This window comes from Hetaerina americana, unplaced genomic scaffold, assembly GCF_022747635.1.
Source record: "Hetaerina americana unplaced genomic scaffold, ioHetAmer1.1.p SCAF_12, whole genome shotgun sequence".
Taxonomy (NCBI): Eukaryota; Metazoa; Arthropoda; class Insecta; order Odonata; family Calopterygidae; genus Hetaerina; species Hetaerina americana.
This window is the reverse complement of record NW_027286292.1, coordinates 19,963,759-19,976,713: the sequence shown is the minus strand read 5'-3', so window position 1 is coordinate 19,976,713 and position 12,955 is coordinate 19,963,759. Positions and strand designations below refer to the sequence as shown.

General features: G+C 32.5%; 1 protein-coding gene across 3 annotated transcripts in view; it reads right to left on the bottom strand.

The window, feature by feature from the left end:
- Positions 1–2,187: 2,187 nt before the first annotated feature.
- LOC139685726 (cell adhesion molecule Dscam1-like) overlaps positions 2,188–12,955 on the bottom strand; it is a 561,630-nt gene continuing 550,862 nt past the window's right edge. For all 3 annotated transcript variants that reach the window (XM_071582767.1, XM_071582766.1, XM_071582768.1), the window contains 3 exons: positions 9,813–10,062; positions 9,442–9,529; positions 2,188–6,516 (listed from right to left, as the gene is read on the bottom strand). In XM_071582767.1, the coding sequence (XP_071438868.1) occupies positions 6,330–6,516; positions 9,442–9,529; positions 9,813–10,062 (525 nt within the window). In that variant the 3' untranslated portion in view covers positions 2,188–6,329. The remainder of the gene's footprint in view (positions 6,517–9,441; positions 9,530–9,812; positions 10,063–12,955) is intronic.

Here is a 12,955-nt window from a genome sequence, read left to right as displayed (position 1 = left end):
TTTGAGAATTTTCAATCAAAACAATTTCAACAATTTATTGGCTAAAATATCCAGAGGCTACAATTGATATGTCAACCCACTAGGAATCTCAGCAAGATTTGTCTTCCCCTCATTTTTAAGGCTTTTTGCTGACTTGGTTTTTTGGATCTGATAGCACAATAACAAAAATGATTTCTTCAGAAAACCATCTGGATGACTGGGCCACACCCCCTCTAACAACAGCTTCATACCCTCCACCCTCATCCATCCATCCTCTGGAATGAATTCTTATATAAAGTCTGTGTAAAATTGTATATTTAGAAAGCATTTTTCATTTAAATATCAATCAGGAGGGATTGTTGAGCCATTTGCACAAAACACAAGAGCAACAGTATTGCATATCCATTATTGAAATAAAAAGAAAGACTCGTACTTTTCCACAGATTTTATTATACGGCATGACGCGTTTCACCGACTTGCGGCATCATCAGGTACAAATTTGCAAAACAGACAGAGCAAGCATATATACCCTCAGGACAGAGTGGGGGCGGGGAGGGTTGGAAGGATTTGAGGGGGGTGGGGGCTCGCAGGTGCGTTGATGGATTGTTTTGACCATTTCCAGGCTAATTTCTCGGAGAGGAGTGGGGAGGGGTATGGGAATAATTGCTCATTACAAAGTGTCGTGTTGGGGTTCACCAAGTGCCTTCTAACTTTCTATTTCAATAATGGATATCAATTACTTCCACGAAGTGAAGCCTGAAACAATAGAGTATTGCATATGTTCTAATTACCAGAATCCTGTATCATTGCGGACTTAACACTTCTCATGTTCACTTTTCTGTATGATGACGGTGCACTACATCAAACGTCATGGGTTTCTCAGCTGTGTTCCCTATTGTCTTATGTCAAAACATCCTTTTTCTCCAGTGGTAGGATTCTTCAACCTTTCTTTCATATTAAAGAGACAGTTTTTGTACTTGTGTAGTTCTGCTACACATGCACAGACCATTTCTTTACATGAATTTCTTGTACCATGATGCCCCAGAAAAATCAGCAATAAGCATACCTAATATTAATTTTCTAGCTTCAGTTAAAATCATTTTTGTTGAAACAGTAATCCCATTCTTACAGTGCAGTAATCCGTGCTTAAAGCTTCAGCCACTTAGGAGCACATGATTATCAAGTTGTCTACTCCTTTTTGCATTCACTAAGTAGAGTTTTTTCTTCCCTACTCTCATATCATCTTCTCAGTTGATGAACCAATTTTTAGCTGCTCTGTTCCCGAGTTACTATGCATAATTCACAACTTCAGTTTAAATACAGTACTGTGTGAAAATCTTCACTCTTTAGATTCTATGAGGTTACACTAATTTTAACTTTTTATGCAATGCTTAGTTTCTGGGTGTAAAAGCAGTTATGCAAAATCTGACACTTCATATTACTTATGGTTCAGTGTCTGTAGACTAGGAGTTTACAGGGAGAGATAGAATGATATAGCAAGGAGGCAACATCCCAGTTAGCCCAATGTTTATAAGTTTTACAGCAGCATCACATTTGAGATGAAACTAAGTGCACAACATTGTGAATATTTATGATTTATTCTGAGTTTTTTTTCAGCTAGTAGTGTTAAAGAAATTTTAATGCACTGTTACTTAATACTAGTTCAGAACATTTTTGTTATAGAATTTTTATTAATGACAGCCATTTTCAATGCTTGATGAAGGATGAAATAGTTATCAGTAAGTAATTTTCCTGGTGAATCAGCTTGTGACTTCTTGGTCCTAGACATCCCTGTGTACCCATGGCTCATAAAGTTAAGCCTGGTTTTATACAGTATTTTTGGAGCATCAAAAGGTGCATCTTATGAGCTGGGAAATATGGTAAATTTTAAAAATTATTTAAAACCGATTTAATTTTCAGAGACTGGAAAAAGTACAAGCAGTCTCCAGGGGGGCTTTGCATAACAAGGAGTTTTTGGATGTCCATCGTCTCACTGATTCAGGAATTTTCTGATACGTTGAAGTACCATATTCCTATTACCAGAGATATTTGAATAAAACAATAAAGTATGTGCTCTTGATTCTCTCCAAAAACAGGGATTATCAAATCAATATTACCATGTTTCAAAGCCCAAATAATCTAAATAATATAAGGGCATGAGATTTTCAAAATTTTATTTCACAATTATTTACAAATATGAGGACACATTCAGTAACTTGTAATAGTAGCAATAATTAAATACTCCACCACATTTTGCAAGTCAATATTTTTTTAATTTTTTCACGTAAATTAAGACAAATAGACACCTATAGTTGTTTCATTCTTAGTCATGTCTTAATTTAACATTCTGCTTATATTTCAAAAGATCCAAACATTGGTAAGTGATTCTCCAAATTTTATATCTTTCATAGAAACCTTTTTGTAGCCATATATACACATACACATGAATGCACATATTTATGTATATTCGTGTCCACATTCCATTCATTCAATAAATTTTGATTCCTTAAATTCATTGTTTTAGCCACTCAAAACTTTGTATCATAATTCATTTCAATACTTAATAGTGACAATGTATGTGTTTGTAAAACTTTATAACTTGTTTACAGATAAAATTTTAATATGACAACAGAAATACACATAAACATCTCCTGATAGGAAGCGAGCTCTGTGCCCAGAGATTACCAGAGAGCTTATATTATCAATTCAAAATTGTTATCTTGAAGGATTGGCATATAGCTATGGCAAGAGGTTATACCCTAGCAAGTGAACACAGATAGCTTGACATGGTCATGCAATTAAATAAACTAAAAGTACCTTTTCATTTCATATTTTTGGATGACATTTTACACCAAAATATATGAAATTGCATACTATTAGTTTAAATTAGACCATAATCTTCCAGCAGAAATTAAAAATTGCCATGCATAGATAATTATGACTTAATATGCACTGCAATAAAATTCAGAATAGGAACTTCAGCTGTTCTGCAATTGAACAAAATATTTAGGCCCATTTGAACTTCAATATAGGTAGGTAGGTACTTAACAAATGAGCACAAGAATGATTGAAGCAATTACCATTTCTTATCTATCACCAATGACTCATGTTAATGGTATTTGGGAATACAGAAATTACTGCTCCAATCATACATTTCAGTACACAAATACAACATGAATAATTCCAAAAATGTTTTCACGTAAGACTAAATCTTATCATCATTGTTATATATTTTAAATTTAAAGTCATTTCATGCAGTAGGAAATTCTCACATCAATTTGTGCTCAGTATCAACTATCAAATTGTTGAAGGAGTTTGTTTGATTTTCTCCATGGACTATGTCCTACCCATGTATACAAAAGGTGTGCATTTTGATGTTTATTTTTTCCCCTACATTCTGAGTTTTTTATGACAAATAGGGCAATATAATAATAAAAAAATACTAAAAACCAAGGATCTACTATTGTGTTAATAAAATACATTTGCAAGTTAATTTACTTGCCTCATTTCTCTGAAGAAGGCCTTAAAACATTTGTAATAAAGCCATTTTAATCAGAAACCTTTAAATTACTGACTTTAGGGTCAAATGATTATGAGCAAAATGACCTGTCATTTAATAAAATGTAAAGAAACTGATTAAATCTACTATGGTGGAAATTATTTATCCCTAAGAATTTTCATAAAATTTAGACAAGTCATTATGATGTTTCCATTAGTGAGATTTGTTCTCTTTTTTTCCTTTCAGTTGAATTATCAATCATGGCCTAAATCATTTTTATAAAGGACATTTAAAATAGATTTCCCAATCATCAAGTAGTACCCTAGCAGTATGAAGGCACACCTTTTATCACTTAGGTACCTCATGTGAATCACAGTTGCATCACAATAATGTAAATCTTTCAAAACCAAGCCAATAAATCTTTTAACTAAAAATTTATACTAATATTTAATGGGATGATTTTGAATAAAAGCATTTACAGTTTTAAATTTTGATTATCTAACAATTAAGGATGTTGCTTGCCATTGGACAATATTTTCTATTAGTTTACAATTAGGTATCTGAACATATATCACTATAGCTAAACACCTTTGAATTTATTACACATCAACATTTCGCTCACAATCAGTGTTGCCACCACATTGATTTTGACCTGGGGACTCCTATTTATGTAATAAACCATTTGATGACATAAAATTTTGAAAATTCAACATCTGATCAGTATATTCCAAGTACCATATTAATTACTTGCCAATATTATTCACCTTGGACAGAAAAATACACCAATTTATACTCCTTCCATTTTGATATGAAGGTCAACTGGTATTGAAAATAGAATACCTTTTCCACGGCCCATTGCATGTCAACCTACCAGCATGTATTTTTTGCATCCTGCATGTACCCTAGTTCACAAATCAATCTGAAATTTGGATTTTGGTTGGTTGAATTTATCAACAGTCCCTAACTCTAATTCCCCTTTTCAAGATCCAAATTAAGTTGGCAACTCTGCTCTTAGCACTGAGGAAATCTTGCTTTCAGACACTTAAACTGGCATTTAACAGTGTAACACAAATATGCTATTTTACATAAATGAGTATTATTCAGGACTGGATAATTTTTATAGTACCACATCAACATATAATACACAATTATGTGTCCAAATAGCCTCATAAAATATATAATTTAGACATGACTACCTGGATCTGCATAAGTCAATATCATTTAAAAATCCTGGCCCCATAGAGTCATACATACAATACCCTGGTAAATGCTGTTTTTCCTGTACACAATTCTTCAGAGGACACATAAGGTAGACTGTGTAGACTCTAATCAGTTTTGTGTGGGTTGACCATTCAGTAAAATCGAGGAAATCTTGATTGGCCTTGATTTTTGTTATATGAATGAATGCACTTGAATATTTTTTCTTTTGATCAGTATTTTTAATAATTATTAATCACCATGATTTTATGCCTGGAAAACTACATGAATAGATGTTATAAAAGCTTTAAAAAAACATGTATCATTTAGAGAGAATTGGTACTGTAAAGCTAACATTCCTAAATAATTTGGGAAAGTGTTCTGGAAGACATTTACTCTCAAATGCAGGAACATTATGTGCCTCTATTCTTGATGGTGATATCTTCATCATGAACAGGAAATATATATTTTAAAAACAGTTTTAGTAACAAGACAAGTCATCTTGAAGAGTGTAAGACTTAACATTTAATGAATCCATTTTCAAAGAGAGCCTTCACTTTGCCAGGTGGATCGATGCAAGTAAATTTTTATGCAGTATTAACTAACTTTAAAACCTGATTGAATCAATAATGTGGATAACTAGACTTTAATACCTTTTTACATTTTCTCTTTTATATTTTTAACATACATATGATTTCACTGTTTATTTATTGGTACAATATAGAGTAAAAAGCCAAAATTACAATTGAACTGGAATTGATGCTAAAAGAGCAGGTCATGGGGCCTATGACCCAGGAGTCATAACACTGCTGTTATACTGTGTATAGCCAGCTGTATATAGAATTCCACATCATATAGGGCTTAAATAGAAGTGAATTTTAACTTTTCCTGCAAAAATGAACTTTGGCATTAATCACTGTGATTGTCCAACTAAAATTCAGATAGTTCAATTAGGTGGCCAGGGGTCTTTAATCAAGGCCAAAAGCTCAATACAGATTATGAATACAGATTTATTTTGAAACATACACTATCTATCACTCCAACATCTCCCTCTACTTGTCAAATACCCTTTCCTTTCAGGCTAATACCAAACTGCAATTATTTTCCACTTTCAAAGAAATTGTAGGAAATACAAAAACAGTAAAATTAGTAGGTTTTATTAGTTGCAAGAATTTCACAGAGTAAAAATCATTTGACCAAATGAGAATTCAAGCATGAATATCTCAATTTCTGACCAAGTTCCCTAGTTAATTAAATTACCAATGTGTTCTTATTCTATTCATTTGTAAGGTCTTCAAGGAAACAATTTGACTTAGAAATTTACTGGTTCGGTGCATAAAAATTCAAATAAAGTCTTGGATGCATAGATGGCTAAAGCACTCAACTAGAAATTGAGGGATTCTGGTCAAATTTAGGTACAGGTGAAATATTAATGCAATTTGAAATTCTTCCTTTTAGTTCTGTGCCTCACTATCTGCAGATAAATATTGCTTCAGATATGCTACCTATGAATAAAATTTAGTAGGATTCTAGCTTTTGTTAATTTAAGGTTAAATGAATCTTTGGATCAAAAAAATAAAAATATAAAGCCGACAAAACATGTATTTTGCAATTACTTTTTCCATATATTATGTAGGATGATCTATGTGATACCTTATCTCAGTACAACATGTTCATGTAGATTTCGATATTGTAGATAAAAATCACACTCAGCTCTACTTATTCTCTCTTCACCAAGGCAACGGGGCACCTTGCTTGGGAAAGTGAAAGCAGTTTCATCGGTGCCAATCTGCCTCGCTCTGCTGTGAACAAATGGCTGCCTTTTCCATGTGGAATTATGTCTAAAGAAGAAAGTGATAGAATTTGGAATCCAATTTTTTATTTTATGTCATTCATTTTATAAGCTGGAACAAATGTTTTCAGGCTTGATAAATTAAATGGATATTTTAATGGCTATGCCAGTCATTTCAAGGGCCACCCTATATTATGTTTCCCACATCAATATTAAGGTGAAGAGGTAATTTTATGTGTAATAAAATAAAGAATATTAAAATGAATGCAGTTAATGTTCTTCTTAGGGATTTGAATGAAACACATGTCCATTACATGTTAAAAGATAAAGGGTGCCACTTTGAGGACACAAGTCACTTAATCATGGATTTGTGAGTGATTAAACTGAATAGAGGTTTACGGAAAAATTATACAATTAGTTGCAGCTTTAAAATTCAAAACTTCTGGGTTGTATTCCTTTAGAAAGCCACACATCTTGATGGTGTATGCATTCTAGTTTAAGCTATAGCACTATAATTCCTTGTCACCAAAGAGAAAAACTGCAACTAAGGAATCTACCAGAAAATCATATTTATTAACCTCTGTGTTATGAAGTTGATTTTGCAAAGGTTAGATACATAAAGAAAGAAAGGTAATATAATTTTTAATTTGTGACAATTTAAATTTTACAAAATATTAAAAATGCAAAACATAAGTAAAATTTAAGAATTGCTCGGCATTTTCCATTGAGTACTCGATGAGTCAGTACTTATTTTATCCCATTAAAGTGTATCATTCACAAATGAAATGTGGAAGAAACAAAGACAAGGAGTCAGTCGGATGAAATCATTGACTCATAATGAACTCAATCAAAAATTCTACGTGACAAGGATATGTTGCACTCTTTCTGAGAATCCTATAAATGTAATTTCAACTCTCATCAAAATTCAAATTTGGAGAATTAAGAAATATTTTTAAACTTAAAATGTTTTTTCTTTGATTATGCTTCTACCTGCAGTATCCAAATAAAAAAAATATAAAGTTAACAAAATAAAGTACACTATATGGAAAACCAAAGTATGTAAGTATAAATTTTGAAAAAAATAATAAAATGTATTCCAATTATAAATTGTACTATCCATTTTAAATCCATGCATGTTTATTTTCATGATTCCTAAAAATGCAGAGGTCGCCAAAATGTGCTGTGTTTAAAGATTGGCCTTTCAAAATGTTATAACTATTTTTTCCATATGTTTAAATAACAAATGATGAGTAATGACTGTAATATGAAGTAAAAGTGACAACCTTGTTCCTTGAAATACTGAAGTTTTATATAATTGTCAACTTCTCTTTTATTTCTTTGTGGAAGACCATTTAAAACATTTGACTAACCTAGTAAATTTTCAACTGCAAAAATTTAAAATAATCTCCATTTTAATAGATGATTAAAAATGGTCAAAACATATGTATATCAGGGTGTTTAGGTGATAAACTATGCATTGAAAATCTAAGTTATTCATGTTGTAAAACTTTCATGATCCCATTCCTAAACTCATGAATTCCTTGCCATGCTATGTGGCATCTTTTATTCCCAAAGATCCTCACCCTTTCATAAATTCATTGTATTATAGAGCGCTTACATATATTATTTGAACAACTAACCTGCCCATTTCTATGCATACTCTAAGAAAATGCTCAATATAGATCCATCTGATTAAGAAATCTATTAGATTTCACAGCATGATTCATGCAGGCACCACCAGTTAAAGATAGTTATGTTTTTTCTGTTAATTAAATTTATTAGTTGCTGTTTTTCTGTTTTAGATGTTAGAAACATTTAAATAATTTTCGTTGGGCATTTTATCATTAAATATCTGTTCATCATAACATACTGTATTCATATGATGGAATGACAAAGTGTTTCTATGTTCATTTTTGTATAGTTTGATTTGACCTATCTGCTTTTCTTTCTTATTTGTTAAAAACATATTAGAGGCAGTTGTAAAGTTTAGCAATATAGTGATTGAAGTGCTTTTCAGCAATTGGTCTTTGTTTCTGAGAACTGCTCTATTAAGAGCAGAAATATTAAGGATGGGTAGAATACAAATACACTTGTGTACTGTAACACTTCAATGTACTCTATGACTCAAAATAAGGAAACTTTGCACCTTCAACTCCAGAGAATTGGGGAATATGTTTTTGTTTTTTAAAGCTCTTTTTTTTCTTTCCCATTATGGTGTTTTATAGATTATAATTTGTAAATTTAGGTTGTATTATTAATTTTATTATGTGGTATTACTCTCTTTTTTCTGTAATGAAGTTCTATAAAATAAAAAGACCACTTATGGAATATTGTGTACCTTTTTGTCTGAAGATCCAAAAGAAACATAGGTAGTCTTTGGATAAAATTTAATAAATATTCATTGCTAAAATTTATCCAGAGGATGCTCAGTTCCTACACGCATACCAAAAATCTGTCTATATTTCTGAAAACAAAAGGAATGTCATTTGATCACAAACACTTCCACTCATTGTATTTTAGAAATATATCTATAAAACAATCTGCCTCATAAAAGTATTTCCTTTAGTCATGAAATCGTATCAGTACTCTGAAGCATCTTGCGGTGTCCAAAATCATTCAATTTTTCAATGTTACTATGAACGCTTTTCTTCCATTTCTGTCATACACAGATTGATCCCTTAAAATTCCAAGAAAGAAATACAAAAATAATATAAATTTTATCGTCCAATGTTCATTGTTCCTTTAAAGAGATGAATAACTAAAGCTGATATATAATATTTTAATTATTATTTCAACCTACTTCTACTTCAACAAGGACTTAGGGAAAAATAACCTAATAATAATAACTTGCCTAGGGTAGTGAGTTGGTTTAGAATTTTGAGCTAGAAATTCAACATCACTAATCATTAAAATCTTTAATTTATTGAATTCTCTCTAGAAAGAAATAAATCTTTATGAGGGAGCAGCAACTCACTTGCGTATGATGTGATTTGTATTCAATCTTCTATCCTGGAAAGATGGCTCCATGGTAGAACTGGACTCGGACACTTTCATAAGATGACCTGTATTGTTGCCAAATTATGTTGAACAGTTTACATTAGAAGCAAAATGGTTTAATATGAAAGACTTTAACAAAAACACAAGCTTTTCTACAGTAAAGCATATGGCATAGCATTATGCATTGGTTGGGGTCAAGGAATTAAAAGGTTATTCCAGCTGGATGGTCAGCCACTGCAGGCCTTCGGCTGTAGCCCCTGGCAGGAGAAGCCCCAGTGATGACTGCAGGTGGAGGTGAAGCACGGGGCTGACGGAAGAGGAAGGCATGACGAGCAGCATCATACTCACTGTGCCTATTGTTTCCATGAAGGTATGAATGGAAACTGGAATTCTTATCGCGAAGGTTATCCTCCAACTGGTTAGATGACTCAGTGCGACTTGAGGCAGCATGTTCAGTGTCAGAATCTGATCCCAGGGAGTCATATTCTTCACTGTCTGAACGAAGGCCCTTGTTGGGGCCCACTTTTCCAAGGGATCGACTCCGGCCATGGGAAACACGCTGTGTGGTCTCCACCTGTGGGGCCATTCCACAGACTCCCTGAGTAGTCAGGGCATTTCCACTGTTCATTACTAATTCTTATTAATTCTGCAATCTGGTTATTCAGCAAGGCTATGATAAACTTTAGCAATTTGAAATTAATTTTAACGTGGCACAAAGCCAAAATTTTACAAGTTGAGTTTAATAGAAACAAAAATTTTTCCAACACATACTTTTCTGTTTTTTTTCAGCTGTAATAATCTTCATTTATTCAACATTTTTATCAAGAATATGATTATGAAATCTGGAAGATTAAATTTGTGTAGCAATTAGTTCCAGCCAGTGTGGGTTTGTAAGGTACCTAAGCATAAAATCAGAGTACAGAGTACATAAAAGCACCAAGTTTTAAAAAAAAAGAAATAATTATTCAAAGTATATAGGTATATACCTGCATATTGCATTGAAATGATATTTCTTGTGATCAAAGAAAAAGGAATCAATAATAGAATAGAAAAGATGTATGTATCAATTTTAATGACATTCTCTATCTCCTTTCAATGAAGATATATGGAGCTAATATAACAATATTATCTAGAATCTATAACATTATTTTAATTTCTTAAACTTTCAGGTGTTTTTGGCACACACTCATATGCTTTAGATATTATACCTTTGTTATGCTACAATTTTCAAAATTAATTTAATCATACGATTTGCAAATATTAGTTATTTACTGTATTTTAGCATCAGTATTATGTATAAGTCTGAATTTATGATCAATTTTAAGTTAAATAATGGCTTTTTAATAAATCCCCTGGGTTATTCTTCACAAGTGTACATTATTTTCTACTGAAACTCCAGATATTATAGCTGTTCATTTAGATTTGAATTTTGCTGCACATTTCCTGCACGCCATTGACTAAAAGATTTTTAAAAACCCTAACTAATTGAACATAATAAGAAATCATTGACCAAAGTTAAAAATTGTGTATTTTTCATGATTCATTTTGTTTATTTGTTGAAATATGCTTAGTAAAAGTTAGTTTTGGATGAACCCTGTTGAGCATTACTTTCTGGGTATCACAAGAACTCTCTCTGTTGGTCCTGCATAATTTTGGCCTTCTGTTCTTTTATGGTTAATAGTTAAAGCTAAATTCTACCTGCCTTCATACTTAAGCTATTCTCTTCTGTTTTTCTTGTTCCCACATCATATTTGTTTCTCCAAACCACATATTTTATAACTTTGTCATTAGTCTTCCTCTGCATTCAAATTATTTTCTCCAGTCCTCTCCATAACCATATTTCAAAAACCTCAAAACTATGCTCATCCTCTCCCATCAATGATCAGGTTTCCAATCCTTATAGTTCTATGTTCCATATTAAAGAATTTATTGGCATATTTTTTTATAGCAGCAGATATAACCATACACACATGATGGCATTTGTTGTTGTTGTTACAGAGCCTTCTGCCAGAAATCACAGTGGAACAGAGCACTGTGAAGAAACTAGTCTGCCTAGGCATGAGGTAGTAGAAGGCTGCATTGTCTGCTTAACCCCATGAATGCACATGCACCATTTCATTAATAACAATCTTTAAGTTAATACCAGTGTAATTTTGATATTTCATATACTGTAGCAGCCAATGCACTACAGTCCAATCCAAATTACTGTGATCAATTCTCTTCTTCTCGCAACTGCTTCTCTCCGCAATGCAATTCTTCTCCTATTGCCCCAATTAATGTACCCATTTTTCTTTTAAATATGGCTCATAATGTGAACTAGACCACCTACTGTATTATATTTCCTCCTATTTTAAATTTTAACTTAGCTTTCCTACTTCCCACAACTCTCATGTTTTCATTTTCTTGTGAGTATTCTTCATCCCATAGTTTTTACATTGCTCCTCTAAACCATTCAACAATAACTGCAGTCCTCTGACTGTCTGCCTATAGTTTGCTTGATTTTTTGATAACATGACCCACTGACCTAATAATCAAGCCCACTCTCTTCCTAATTTAAGTCCTTACATGGGACCCAAAACTTTCTTTAGCATGTATGCTGCAAAATATAAGTGATAACAAATAAACCTGTCCCACCTCCCTGCCTGTCACTACCCATCCTGATTCCAGACATACTGCCATGCCTCTGGCATCTACCTATGTATGTTTTGAATACATTTTCTATTCCTATAGGCTACCTATAAAACCATAACCCACACAGAGATATCTTGATGTTCCTTCTACTTGTGTTCTCATCACTGTGATGGCATCATCTACACTGCTTCACTTTTCAAACTAAAATTGAGATTAACTTATTGCTGAGACATACTTTAATTTACATCAAAGTAGTTTATTGAAATAATGGGTAATTTTCTAATGATTGAAGCTAATGCCATCTTATATCTTCTAATGATAAAAAATATTTCTATATTATATTTATTTATTAAACTAATGGCCATAGTTTTTAGCAAAGAGGCAAGAAGGTGGATAATTAGCATAAAAAGGATGAATAACAGAATATTATTTTTAGAAATAATGCCTGAACAAATGAACTTCTTCATATTAGCCATAGAGAGGAAGCAATAGGCAAAGTGCATGATCAAATAAAGGAAATAAACGTGGCTGTCCTTATGAGAAAACATCTAATATTTATGGATTGGAATTGTGGTGGATTAAGGGAGAGATAGGAGTGAGGAAGGGGACTAAGATTAAGGAACAAAGAATGACCATAGGGAGAAGACAATAGAACTCTGCAGGCACCCTGTTGTATATGTGTAATCAAGTTGCTGTTGTTTTGTACAAGGTTGGTAACATTGTCTCTTTTGGGCTGGCTTGAGCGATGTTTGTATGTGTTTGCTTTTGTTTTTGTAGAATAAAAGTAGGAAGTCGTTTTTTTTAAACGTCACTTCCGGCCCCACGTTAAGTTGAACATGTCGTCTCAATAATTGCTAAAG